This window comes from Thunnus thynnus, chromosome 22, assembly GCF_963924715.1.
Source record: "Thunnus thynnus chromosome 22, fThuThy2.1, whole genome shotgun sequence".
In the NCBI taxonomy this organism is placed as follows: Eukaryota; Metazoa; Chordata; class Actinopteri; order Scombriformes; family Scombridae; genus Thunnus; species Thunnus thynnus.
The window spans coordinates 1781827-1796397 of record NC_089538.1 but is presented as its reverse complement, the minus strand read 5'-3'; the positions used below and the strand labels follow the sequence as shown (position 1 = coordinate 1796397).

Here is a 14571-nt window from a genome sequence, read left to right as displayed (position 1 = left end):
GGGCTTGTTCTTTGAATTTTTTTTTTATCACTTTATTTTTATCACATTATTTGTCTGATTTCTACCTCAGAGCAAATGTTATATTTCTAATCATTTATTTATTGATTTTATTTAATTAAAGACGACCTTCTTTAGGAATATGCATGTGATCACAATATACTAAACTCAAAGTCTTTTGAAACAGGATCTTTCTAGAGGACAGGGCCCACAAATTGTTCATAATTAAAAATAATTATGAACACCCAAATGATTCATGATGCACCTGGAGCCCTTGGGGTCCTGGGCTGTTGCCCACTTTGCCTGGTTGGTTAATCCAGCTGTGGTGAGTGTCTGTCACTGAGTGAGAGAGACTGTACAGGTATCCATATTGATCATGAAACCACACTGAGAACTAAGACTTTTGTTTGTTTGTTTTTTATTTGCAATTAGCAAAATCGATATTTGAAGCTTACCCTGCACTAGATTCATCAGAGTGGACATGAAATATATAGTTGTATATTATTGGTCGACAGGGTTTAACATAAAGCTTTGATTAGATTTAAAACATACTTAAAATTGAATATTTAAAAGCTTAAATTAAAGGTACAGTCTTTATCTGTGACCCAAATGGAACTCAAAGTACAGCCCTGCTACAAGTCAAACTCACTGTATGTTATGTGTATAATATACCAGAGCTTTTCCTGGACTCTTATTGACATTTTGGGCAGGTTTATCAGTATTAAGGACATTTCCATGACTTTATTCTATTTATTTAATTTAAAACCTAGGATAAACAAACTAACCTCAGCCACTACTGTCCTAGATGGTTTGATTTTTTTTCTGCCAAAGCCCCTGTTCCAGGATCCAGGATGTTTGGTACACAGTAAGACAGTAATCTGTGTACACAGCCTGGCATTAAAGACTCCAGGAAAGTGAATAACAGGACCTGTTATGTTTTTTGGTCAATTCTCAATGGCAGGAGATGAAGTTCTCTTTCATGTAGGAATGATAAGTAAACACTACAGGTTAATCTTACATATGAGGTGTAAGAAATGTTTAATTTATGCTTTTTTCTGTTGGACATTGAGTGATTTTTACAGATGATAGCTTTTTGTATTTCTTTGTCGGTGCTACGATGTCTTCTGCTTTTTAACTCTGTACTTTTACAAGGACCACAATGAAAATACATATCCACAATAAAAATAGTGGAATTAAAAAATTCAGGTTTTCCAGGATGTGTGGACATCTGTTTACGGACTGAGCAGTGATTCACCCTTTTTTTTTTACCATTTATGAAATCCACTCTAACCTTTACAGATAGCAGTACTTTTTCATGTTTCCCTTTGTTCCTATTTATTGCAGTAGTTCTGCTCTGAATCTGAAGTGTTCAGTTTTTATTAAATTATATTTGTTTTTTGTATACTCTTCCATCTCACATTAAACAAATTAGCTAAATTCATAATTCTATGATCTATTTATTGATTCCATCGTATAGATTTTGTTAATTGTGTCCTTCCATTTGCTTATTTGTGGTGCCATTGGGTTCACTCAATTTTTTGGTATGTGGTGTTCTACCAAGTAATGACTGCTCTGACTGAAACAAGTGTAGACTGAAACATGGTCCATATTGGCTGCTCTCTTTCCACATCTTTGCCAGCAACTTGATGTAGTCTCATCAGAATACTTTGCTTGAATAGTTGAATTTTCCAAGAGTAAAGAACTTGTTTTACATCTATTACCTCTTATATCCTTCCATACTTCTGGTGATATATCAGTTATTCAATTCAGCTCCTTCTCCCAACTGGTAAGTGTTTTGATTGTCTGACTTCTAGATTCCTCTTTCTCAATCTGACAAAATCTGACCTAGTATGCTTTTTATATTAACTCTAGATGTCCTTGTTATATTAGATATACTAATGGCTGAATCTCCTTTACTGTTTTGTCTTTTTTGCAAGGTGACTTCTCATTTCTAAGTATTATAAAAGTGTGTGATTTCGGAAGGTTATATATTTCTAACAAATTCTCCTTTCTCTATAACCCTGCCTCTTGCTCAGTGTGACTTGGGATAGGCTGAGAGGGTATAGAGGTTATAGTCACCTTACCACCAGGGCTGGCCCTGACAACACTGGTACCCTACGTGAGATTTTACTTTGGAGACCCCAAAAAGTGCAACAATGGTACCTCCAGCCCAGACAAAGTCCTCCCAGTTCACTGGTAATGCTTTTCACTATAACGTTAGTGGCATGGCCAAAACAAATGCTTTAATATTATTAATGTAGTTTATCACTCTGATTGGTTCAAAGGGTGCAGCGTTTTATAATTGTTAAGCTATTATATATTATAAAGCTATTATGATTGTTATCACTGTGATTGCTTTAAACCCCCCCACCTCTGAAAGAAAATCATATTGTCAGACTGTAATATTGACAGGTATGGATTAAAAAAAAAAAAAAAATCCTTCTCATTTGGTGCCCTATGCCACAACTACAGTCATTTCAATGTTATAGCTGCTATTATGAACACAAAAGACAGTCAAAACAGATAGAGGGATTCTTTTTTATTTTTAATTGTAAGGGACCATGAAACAAACATGTTACCATCTGATGTACTAGAGTCATCTGTCGTCCCTTGGCAGGTCATTTGTCTATGATGGAGACACACAGTGCCTTTTCCTCATCTTTTCTCTAAAAGTTTTAGTGGAAGCTTTTATGAAGTTGACTTTAGAACACTGTGTTACACATATTTATATATATATAATATTATACACACTATAGATCATTTTTGTACAGCTCTGAGCACTCTCTCTCTTCTGCTCACACTTAACCATAGCTGTGGACTATTACTATCAGGCTGGAATCTGCAGTATGACCTCATGGTTGAAGGAGACGTACATGTTACATATCTACATGTAAATTATTATAACTGACTTCTGAAGATTACACAGAATTATGAGGTTCTATCTGCTTTCAGGAGAACATACAGAACATAAAAACAGATGTTAACAGGCCCTTGCAGAAAATGAGTTTAGCTACAAAGTCAGGTAGAACCTTGTATTTGTGATGTTACGGTGGCGCAACAGTGTCCATAATTCCTTTAAACCATGATGGAGGTTTATAACACAGTCTTAGTGGGCAGATAAAGTTCTGATATTTTACTTTCACATTTAAGACATCCTAAACTACACGTGTGTTGTAATCCCTGACACTTGATTTTTGGGGCGGATACTCACATTCATTTCTGGGTGTTCATCCTTTGGTTCTGCTTTAGTTGATGTACCTGTATTGAAAATGAACCAGCAGCTCACTCAAGTTCAAACCCTGTCCAGCATGAATAAATACTACTCCATCATATACAGTATGTGTTGATTTTCTGAGAGTCTTAACCGCACAGCCTGACTGCTGTTCACTGCTTCATCCTCTGGCTTCTCATTGGCTCTTCCTCCACTAGAACTTCAGGCTCTTCTTCAAGGTGTGACTTCTCTCTCTGGGTCTCTGGGGGAGGGTGGTGGTGGTGGTGGTGGTCTGACTCTGTGTTGGCCGGCGCCTGCAGTTCTCTGGGCCCGGCGTCCAGGCGGAACAGGGTGGGAACCTGACCAAGGATGGGGTTGGTCTGCTGGAGGCCAGAGATCCACTGGTTGAGGGTGGTCTGGTCTCCCTGGCTGGTCATACACATGGCAAAGACTGGACCCTCGTCCACTGGACACAGAGGAGACACACATTACACACTGAAGATGAATTTACTGTCAGACAGGAGTACTTTTACTGTCCTGAACACAAGTCTTTTAAGGCCAACACCAACACTTATATTTAAGGTTAGTAGTTCCATATCTTTAAACACAGCTGAATGTCTTTACTTTATGAAAGTTTGTTTTCTAACATATTGTTCATGTTAGAGACACATAAAACAGGAGACCTTTGTAAAAGGAATAAATCAACATTTTGGGAAGTATTCTCATTTGCTTTCTTGCTGAGCATGAGATGAGGAGATTGTGTCACTGGCTTCCTGTTTTGTTTGTCTCGTGCACGTGCACAAGGATGCGCATGCACGCCGGTAATGCTAATGGTAATGGTTTCAAGACTGCAAGCTAGTAAACATGGATGTAAACAATGCAGGATTTAAAATACTTTGCTTTGCAAATGTTTTATGAGGAAAAAAATGCATTCAACACTTTTGTTAGAACTTAAGGATATACACAATACTGGGTGAAATGTTGACATAATAGGGTCTGCTGTGATGTAAAAAAACAGGGAGTGTCCCTTTAAATGTGGTCACATCAGATGCAAAGATGTATCAAATTTCCAACACAGACTTAACGACAGACAAAGTCATCAATCACAGTGCATCATGTATGATAAAGGAACATTCTACAAAAAGCGACAGCTTCAGTGTGAATATCTTACAATCTTCCACATCGAAGCTCTCGATGTCTCCGAGGTCTCGATCCAAATCCAGGTCTAGCTCTAGAGGATAGTCCAAACACCTCTCTGGATCATAGGGCTCCTCTACCTGTAGGCGCACACACACAGAAACAGCTGCGTGAGCTTTAGAGTTAAGTTAAGCTAGCAGTTCCCCCCTGCTTCCTGTGTTTGTGCTAAGCTAGGCTAAAGACATCCTGGATAGAGGAGTTTGAGCGTGGATACTCGCATACTTGACCTTGGAAACATATCTGTGATAAAATATTCTAATCTCATGGTTTCACTTACTTGATTTTTGCAGAGCTTTTGACCGTATCTCACAGCCCTCTTCAGCGAATAGGAGCACAGGGCTTTTGGTCATGTGATAAGACCATCGTAATCTTCCCTTCATAAACATCTCACTGTTATCACGTCAACGTTCCATACGTAGGTCATGTGATAACAACTGAGCAAGTTCCAATTGCTGAAGAAGACCATGAGATATGGCCGAAAGCTCCAGATAAAGCTAGTTGAGTTTTTTTTTGTTTCTTTTACTTTTAGCCATGCAAGCGTCATGGCACTAGGGAATGAAGACTGAAACATCTTGACAACTATTGGATGGATTGTCACAACATTTTGTACAGACATCAATGTTCCCCTGATGGTGAAGCCTACTGATTAAAGCCCATCCTTTGATCAATTGTCAATGATAGACAACAACTGAGGGGTTTCCCACCTGCTCTTCGGGTGGTGCGGGGTCAGCTCTGAGGATGTAGTAGTAGACACAAGTCTTCTTCAACCACAGAGGGAAGGGTCCCTCTACAAACACCGGTCTGCTCGAGTTATGCTTGGCTAGCAACTCCATCTGGCTAGGGCTCTGGATACCTGGTGTCAACACAGGAAGGAAAGGAAACAAAGACAGTGAGCAAAAGTCTATGGATATGATCCCACCATTGTCCTTATTCATCACAAATATTGAGAGAACCCTGGTCTGTTATTGTTATGCCTTCGGTTGGTTTCTCTTCCAGTAAAATGACAGCAATATAAAGAATTTCCTGATAATCCCTGACTGCCCAAGAGATTGATCAAACTCACTCATATGACCAGTAAGAATCCTGTAAATAAGACACAGGACAAATAAACAGTGTCCATACCTACTATATGTGGAAGTGTTATCTCCTCTCCACTCTCTGTAATGTCTGTGCAGGGCATCTGGTGAGAGAAGCAGATACACAGACATGTCAAAAGACAACCTGATGTCAAAGTAGAGAATTGGTCATATCCTGAAAAATTTTGCTCCTTGCTGTTTGTGTGAACTACAGAAAACTGAAGTGAAAGTGTTTCTGTTCCACAAGTAAGAAAACCCCATTTAAATTTAAACATTTGCCCTTTGACTAACTTGACTTATAATGCAAATTAGCTTTTTCTTTTGACAAACAATGTAAGATTTCTTATTACAACTACTACTACTACTACTACTACTATTACTACTTATTAATACTCATTTATCAAACTATATGGATAATAAACCTTAAGAACATGTTTCACTTTTTCAATAATGGAAATGACAGAAAGCCTTAACGACAGATTGAAGTGAACTGATTGAACTCTGTTACTTCTGAACTGAAACTCAATCAAAATATCTTTCTGTGAGTGAGGTTAGAGGATAGATATCAATCGTGTCTGTGTCTTCAGTATAGATCTGGAGTCAGGATGTGGTTAACCTAGTTTAGCATAAAGACTGGAAGCAGTCTGGCTCTGTCTAAAGTTAAAAAATATGCCTATCAACATCCCTAAAGTTCACCAGTTAACATGTTGTATCTAATTTGTTTAATCCATACACAAATAGATCTGATATAACAACAATTTGGTTTTCTTGGCTGGCTGCAGTGACTTGTGTGCAGCTCCCTGAGGATGAATTGTCACCAAGGTTGTCAAGTTTGATGCCATCATGCCTGTACAGAAATTAAAACCAAAGCCTGTGCTATACTATAGCCTGTACACAACTATAGTGTGCATTTGGCAACGCACACCATAGCCGGAGACACTGCATAGAAGTACCATGCAGACAGATACACTTTTATGTGCTGTTGTTCCAGCATGGAATTTCCTTTAAAATGACAAATGATTATTTCTCTTTATGTATAAATGTCCAGATATTATTGTGTACTAACTGGGCTTCAAAGATGTTATAGGTGTATTTTTGAAGTTTGGACAGAGTCAGGCTAGCTGTTTCCCTCTGCTTCCAGTCTTTTTGCTAAGCTAAGCTAAACATGTCCTGACTCCAGCTCTATACTGAACACACAGACATAAGACTGATACATCCATCTGAACACCTCAGTCTCTGCAAGAAAGCGAATAAGCCTATTTCCCCAAATGCTGAACTGTTCCTTTAAGTCTGATCCAAAGCCTGCAGGTGTACCTGGTAGACAGTGACGTTAGCATCCAGGTCGTTAGCGATGCGGCTCAGGCTGAGGCGAGCCAGGTCCACTGGGTCTTCAGGCAGCTCCTTGGGGATGGGGAATGGGTTTATATTCTTGAACTTTGGGAACCAGTACATGATGCGCTGGTACTTCCTCATTGGGTGACCCTTCTCTCCAAAAATCTGGACCAACAGGACCTTGGTCTCCATGTTGGGCATTATACCTGGAACACAAGCATTGAGAATAGACAGATCCAGCAACCTGTAAAGTATATACTTATCTATGCTTAATCCAGTCTGGAATAACCACTCTAAATTCTCAGATTTTCCATTGAATTCTGTAACAGACACCCACCATAGTTCTCCATCTGCTCCAGTAACTGTACTCCACACTCCTGCTGTCGGGGATAGTGGTTGAACATTCGCTGGATAAAGTTTCTGGGCACGAACACCTCTTTGGGGAAAACATCCAGCAGCTTGTTGTAGACGGCGAGGTCTCTCTCAACACCGAACTCTGGCATCTTCTTCAGAGCAGCGTAGATAAACTCTATGTGACCTCGCCGTCTGATGTCCCTCTTGATGAAGACATCCACCACCTTGTTAAACGTGGCCTTGGTTTTGACCTCTTTGGCCACCTGTTCAAACAGGTCGTCATGGGTGACCAGAGACTTGTTCTTTTTCTTGTCATCCTCGTTGATGAACTCTGCAGGCACGGGCCGACCTTTGGCACACACTGGACTGCCGTGGAAACGTCTCAACACCTATGATAACAGTTTGTTTTGTTATATGTGCAGTAGCTTTGCACTTTGGGAAAGTAAAATTTCCAATACGACATACAATCTGTCTGTCATTACACTGATTTTTTTATTGTGCTACAAGCATCAGCAGTGACCTGGGAGGACATCTGAGGGTAAAGGGTAAGATAAAGGATGAGGCTGATGCAATTCTATATTTTTCTTATCGTCAACAAATCCCATGAAAAAAGCAAAACCAACAAGGTGTTAGTCAGTCTCTCAATACTTTCCCACTTCCCTACTCTACTAACCCATTGGTTTCTATTAAAGGCATACATTTTTAAAAGCAACTCACAAATATATTGTTTCATAAAAAAGGCTCAGACATTTACAGCTGGACACTGTAGTTTTTAGCAAATGTTACTGAGGGAATAGTGCATTAGTTGTGGACTATTTTCAGCAGTGGATGAATCCATATTTGGTGCTCTGGTGAGTATTTCTGGCAGCAGAAAGAAAAGGTCTGAGTAATCCTTTGCTAATATTGCTACATTCATTAAATGACCAACATTTTGAGCAGAGTCTGGATGTTATGTGTGCAGACTAAAGTGTACCTGTTGCTGGGTGTTGTACAGCACACTGGGCTGATGGAGGGAGGCTGGCTGGGCAGCAGCCCTGGCTGACTGGCCCAGCAGCAGCCTGAGACCCTGCAGCTGGAGCAGGCAGCGGGTACACTTCATGCTGGAGCCATCGCTGACCTGCAGGGAACATGAACATGTCAGTATAATGGCAGCGATGTAACAACAAAGACAGTATTCAGAATGTCCATTCCAAACCCTGCCAATTATATGCAGCACTCAAGGCACTGTGTGTATGTTACTGATGTGTTTTGATGAAGAAGATGATTGTTTGTGTTTGGTAATCGTAAAATCAATTCTACTATTGAAATCACAATCAAATTTCATACTACAGAAGACAGCTATAAGAATTATACATCAAACAGATTACTATGAAACAACCAATGCACTATTTATAATTATTATTAATGATAATAATAACTTTATTTACATAGCACTTTTATTAACAGACTTACAAAGTACTTAACAGAGAGATGAAAAAAGGAATTAAAAACAGCAATTAAAAAAAAAGAAATCCAAAAAGACAATAAAATGGGAATAAAATTAAGTTACACAAAAATATAAACTGTCAGAAGTGGGATAATAAACCATATGGGGGCTCTAACAGCAAAGGCCCGGTCACCTTTGGGGCATCTTGAGCATCAAAACAGAGATTTTAACTCTCATGCTTTAAAATTCATGGATCTGGTTGACTTAAGAACTACACAAATAATGTACAAAGTAAAGAATAACTTGCTTCCTGACTGTCTGTCTGTCTGGGGTTGATTTGTGGAATAACTGACAGGGAATTAAAAATGTATAGTAGACTTTGTGAATTTAAAAAATGTTCAAAAATAACATAGTAAACAAACATAAAACTGAGCTATGAACGTGATGGTGAATGAAATATTTGATTTTGTATTATATTTTGTTCTGTTTGTTTTTCGGATGAGGTAAAAGGGTAATACAGACATAAGCTAAAGCTTCAGCCGGCACATTTTCTGTCAATAAGGTTTCTTTGTTTGTTTGATATTATTTGTTAATGTCGATCTATGTGTAAGTGCATTATTTGTAACACTGTTAAAATAAGGACCAAATAAATTTAAAAATTAAAATGAAGAGTTGAACTGTAACACATTATATTTGTGTGTATTCATGTAAGCCGTAGTGAGTGTCACAGATCTTCTTTATGCGATATAAATGTATTCCTCATTAATGTTGCAGAGTGGTAAGAAAACTTTAAACTGACACATTTTTGTATGAAGTTTGGCAGGTCGAGTGCCAAATAATGCAAAGTGTCAAGAAAACCATCAGTAAGAACTGATATTCTGTAATACAGGACTGTATTCCTGTCATGCACATAAGAGACTAACTTGCTTAGCTAACCTGTATATTCATTACTCAGTACCCACCGTCTATGCTGAATAATGAAAGCAGAAATTAGTCTCCTTCAGAAAACACTCTCCACGGGCACCTCCATGTTGAAAAGCCGGCAGAACTTCCTGGTTCCACACACACTCGCGTCCCCCAAACAACAGAAACATGAATGCAAAGAATCGTTCCGCTGTCATTGCCAGACCGCTGTTCTGTACAGTAGCCTACATTGTTGTGTGGGGTGCTTTGCAAATTCTTCTTGAGATTCACACAGTCGTAGTTATTGTTTCTATAGTAGTTATTGACTCTAAAGTGAAGTAAAATTACCACACTTTGTGGAAGCAAACTCGGGTATCATAAAAAATTCATAATTAGGTGATATTCAGTTGTGTTTGCTAATTTTGTGTCGTTCTTTGATATTGACTGTATATAAATATCGATATACAGTCAATGTTCTTTACTTGTAATTATCAAGAAACGCAGTTATACCACGTGCGCTATGAAACCCTGCCGCCTGGTGGCGACAAATGCAAACAAACACAACCTGAAAAAGCTGTGTTTAAGTTTCATACCGCATTCTACAGCTTAACTACATTTAGATACTCTTTACGGGACCAGTGACTTAAGCAAATAGCTGTTGGAGTATTTTTTAGAGTTAATTAATACACAGTTTGATGCATCTTCTAACATTCACATTTCAACTCTGTATGGTGCCTCCCACGAATAGCGTCAAGGTAACCAAAATGTACAAGACTTCCGGAGTACACTTTAAATCATTCAGCTATTTTTATTATTGTATTTCACTTTATTCGTGTATTTATGATATTCTTTATACTATGGTGTTATTCGCATGTGATTAAGGGATTTGTTTTGTTATCTTTTGTCTTTTTTCATTAACAATTGCGCTTTTATTTTCAGGAAATTCGTCTATATTTCCGGCATTGTTGCTAAAGATGTAAACTCGACCCAAGTCCCTAGAGTGACTTCTGACGCTCCTCACAGCATGGAAAACACACCTCAGTCCACACGTTACTTCTAGACAAACTTCACACAACTTAAATTTCGGATTATGGATTCTTCTACAAACAGTTTAGGTGAGTAAAGCAACGAAAAACGTCTCCTTTGTTTATGTTTGGTGATTTTATTACTGACAACATTAGCATTATGGAAACTTGACTGTGTTCGGATGCTCACATCGTTATGGAGGGAACACTTTGACCAACTAAGTTACTTTTAAAAAATTGCATTAATGGTTTTGTGCTTGGTCAAATGTACACGAGTCTAACAACACGACTATACAAACTTAACAAAACTGGAAAATGTTCTGTTTTTTTTCGGGTGTAGCCTACGTCTTTCTCAAAACAGCTTTTAATTAAGGAAATAAAAGTTTTGCAGTTGTTTCGCAGTGCTTGCTATGTTTTGGTGGAAGGGGATGGTGCGAATAACAGGCGGGCTCCTACAAAATATTGACATTTTAAGACAGTTAAGTGGGAATATAGCGAATGAAAGAATGTCTCTTGAACATTTGGCACTGATTACTGTTGATTCAGCCATTTATTTCTCAATAATAAACCTCCCATATAAATGTCATTGTGATGACTTCATTATCTTTGCAAGCTGTGTTGCAATATACCAGCAGCAATTGTGTAACTGTGTAGGTGTGTTAAATCTGCCGCATATCCTGAAGTGTTGGTAAACAGTTGCTGGAGTTACATTTTCAGGTGCTCGCTATAGTTTCGCTTTGAGCGCGTGATAGTTTAACGTTGAATTTAAACAGCTGTCTTTTAGTTGGCGCGCGGGGTCGAGTCAGATTTGAGGCGTGACTGTAACTTTCTGTGTGTTTCTTCATCTTTGCCGCCCCGATGGGACTGATGTGAGCTGGCAGCTTTGTTAAATTGAAAGTGTTCGAAGAAAAGGTTTTTGCACTGCTGGTGGGCGTATGCTGCATGTCTTCAACAGCCACAGTGACAGACAGACCACCGGCAGAGCTGTCAGAAGATCAAACAGGACGCTGCTCTCTGCTTTAAAACACAGAAAAACTACATGAAATCCTATTTGTACATATTATGATCCTATGATCTTTATCTCTACGCACAAACATGACTCCTATATTTACTTGAGGAATGAGTTTGCACATCTTGCTGTCCAAGTCAAGCTGACTTTTTGGCAAGTGTGGGTTTCAAAAGCTCCACCCGTTCTGCCTCCACAATGCTGGAACTAAAACACTGTTGCACAATGTTGCTTTTATTGCACATCTGCAGGCCCTGCTGTCCCACCTTATGTGCTGATGTTGTGTTTACTTGTCTTGTAAAATGGTGGGGTGGCAAGGCACAGGGGAACAGTAAATATCACATAGGGATGCTCGCCAGCATCTGTGGGCAAGGCTACTGTGGCTCAGTGCTTCACGTATCTGACTCAGTTGTGCTCAGTGTAAAATACAGCGTAGAGGTTGCTATTTTGTATTTAATGGTAATTATCTTGACTAATGTTTCCAAATGAAGGTGATTTAATAACTGTGTAGAGCTGTGGAAAGCTGTTGTACATCTGTTTCTGTCTGTGTCTGACTGTCAGCTGACTGGCTTGCGCCATATAATGGGTCAGATGATGTGAACAACTAACTCTTGTGGTGTGTGATGCACTGATATGGATTTTCAAGCAGATATCAATGTCCAAAAATGTCTCCTCTAGGTTGGCCAATATATGATATTATGCAGTTTTGTAAGAGTCTCTGTGCAGTTGGAGGAGCAAAAGGTCAGGCTTGTAAAATATGCCTGTTTTAAAGAAATGAACAAAATCATTCAGGGTGTGTGATGCAGCCGATATCACTATAACAATAGTTTTAACAAATGTATGAATAATATCACAAATGTCTGCAAAATGACCAACTGATTTGGTATCATTGGGAATTATTCATTTGGACGACAGAATGTAGCAAAACAATAACAAATAATCACATACCTTGACTGAAAGTTGATATATGATAACTTGAGCAGTTGTATTAAGTGATATATTTGCACAAAATTATAAAAAACATCAGCTAAATATCTGCTATTAAAATAGTTTTTGATGTATGTGTTGTAGATATACTGTACACTCATACAAACACTGCCCATATATAGTATATTTAAATGAATTTACAATGTAAATTTCATCAACCAGCTATGTGCGACAGCATCACGTCTGAGAAACAACAGGAACAGAAATAACAAGTGACGTGGAAGGAAAAGTTCATACAAATGAACTGTGAACTGGAACAGGTGGAAAATCACACGATGTCTGCCGTGCATTGAGCATTTCTGTTCTTTTAGTTAACTGCCTCGTCTGCTGTAATTATTACAAACAGGAAACTGTAGTGCATCACCTCCTGAGAGCCACACAGATCTTTCCCTGTACCAGACACTGTGGCTGTGTCCCAGTTGCATACTAACATTCATGCATACGCTGATTCTGTGTATTGCGTTTACACTCCGATCAAAAGACAGACTAAAGGCATGCAGACTAAAACGTCTTGGTTCATAAATGTGGTGATGGACACATGGATATGAAGTAGCTGCTTACAGCTGATTACAATTATAGACAGCGGTGGATGGATCCCGACAGAGCTTACAAAAGAAAAAAAAAAGAATGGAATCTTTGCCAAACACTGTTTCACTCAACATCTGAAAATTTCAACATCAAAATACCAAAATATGTGTTGACTCACGGTTAATTAATTCCCTGTATACAAACTACCAAAATAGTGTGTTTGTTTATGGTTTATTTTTATGGCACGCTCTATATACTAACTGTCAAAGTAGTACAAAAGAAAGCAGTATACTTTATGGTTTTCTGCTAAAATGAAATGATGCAATATGTGTGCCAAACGTCAATCAAACTGCAGCTTTGGGATGCCACTGCCAGTTTCACTTCAGTAAGAGAAACCAAAATGCTTTTCTAAAGATTTCAGACTTATTTTCTGAAATGCTCTTGGAGTTGTTTCATCACCATCTGCAAATCATCAGAATTGTTTGCAGCTGTGAGTATTAGTTTCTCAATTTCCTTAGTGCATTACATTGTGGGACAATAGTGTCCTTCAGCAGCACACTCAAAAGTCAAGAGGATTTAGTACACATGCTGAGTTTTTTGTTCTACTTAAAAGGATAATTCCAGTGTATTACAACTGTCTGATCGTCTGTGGCTGTGTTAGAGCTGGACGGTTCCCAAATCTCAGCTGTTAACCTGATGTTTACAGTTCTCATAACTGATAGAAATGATGGACAAAACTATGAAAATAAGATCCAAGCTGTAATCAACATTTTAAAGTTGTCTCTTTTCAGTGTAAAAAAAACCAACAAGTGTGCCATTTTGAATGAATATACAGTGTGGATTTGGGACGCAGTGCATGTTGTGCAGGAAGATCAGCAGGAAGTTGCATCAGCAGATGGCAGCGATTTCAGTGTTTTTTCCCAGAATGTTGTAAGACGGCTTCTTTTCAGAAGAGCGGCCCTGCTGTTGAGCAGGAGTCTGGAGGTAGTGGTTGCTTTCTTTCTGTTTCTCAGGGCTGGAACGGCAGCACTTTTGTGGTATACTGACCGAAATGTATCCGTGTCACCGGGTATCAAAACCATTTTAGTTGTGCAAAGCTTATATTTGAGAATTTAAGTTCATATTCCTCAAAGTAAGGTATCAACAACTGTGTTGTTGGCATCAGTAATGATACCCGTAAAGTTCCATTTGAACTTCTCAGCTGCCACCAGACGTGTAAATCACAAGGAAGAAAAACAACTCATTGTGGACTCCAGCTTAGTTGCACAAGATGAATGCTCTCTGGCTGTTAAATCAGTAAGCGTAAACCTCATCGCTCCTCACATTCACTCAGCATGCTACAGATTTATGTTCCATCAGCAGTCAACACAGCAGCTCCCTGTTTTTCTTTTTTATCTCTACGCAGAGCAAGCATGATCTTGCATAACGTTTGTGTCTGCTTCAGCTAGATATGACAGTCAAATCTGCGACAGTGTTGACCTGCTGCCAACACTGAGCGCGCACATGTACCATCTCTGGCTTTTTGACAG

The 14571-nt window shown here is 38.8% G+C and overlaps 2 protein-coding genes across 3 annotated transcripts in view; one reads left to right on the top strand and one right to left on the bottom strand.

Moving 5' to 3' along the window:
- Positions 1-2521: 2521 nt before the first annotated feature.
- On the bottom strand, positions 2522-9684 carry ecsit (ECSIT signaling integrator). The gene is made up of 8 exons (XM_067579743.1): positions 9556-9684; positions 8141-8284; positions 7151-7556; positions 6796-7019; positions 5528-5585; positions 5110-5258; positions 4380-4485; positions 2522-3674 (listed from the first exon to the last, which is right to left on the bottom strand). The coding sequence occupies exons 2-8, from the start codon at positions 8264-8266 to the stop codon at positions 3382-3384; spliced, it is 1362 nt and encodes a 453-aa protein (XP_067435844.1). The 5' UTR covers positions 8267-8284; positions 9556-9684; the 3' UTR covers positions 2522-3381.
- Positions 9685-10465: 781 nt separating this feature from the next.
- Positions 10466-14571, top strand: part of eml3 (EMAP like 3) — a 54725-nt gene continuing 50619 nt past the window's right edge. For both annotated transcript variants that reach the window (XM_067578984.1, XM_067578983.1), the window contains exon 1: positions 10466-10611. In XM_067578984.1, coding sequence (XP_067435085.1) covers positions 10587-10611 — 25 coding nt within the window. In that variant the 5' untranslated portion in view covers positions 10466-10586. The remainder of the gene's footprint in view (positions 10612-14571) is intronic.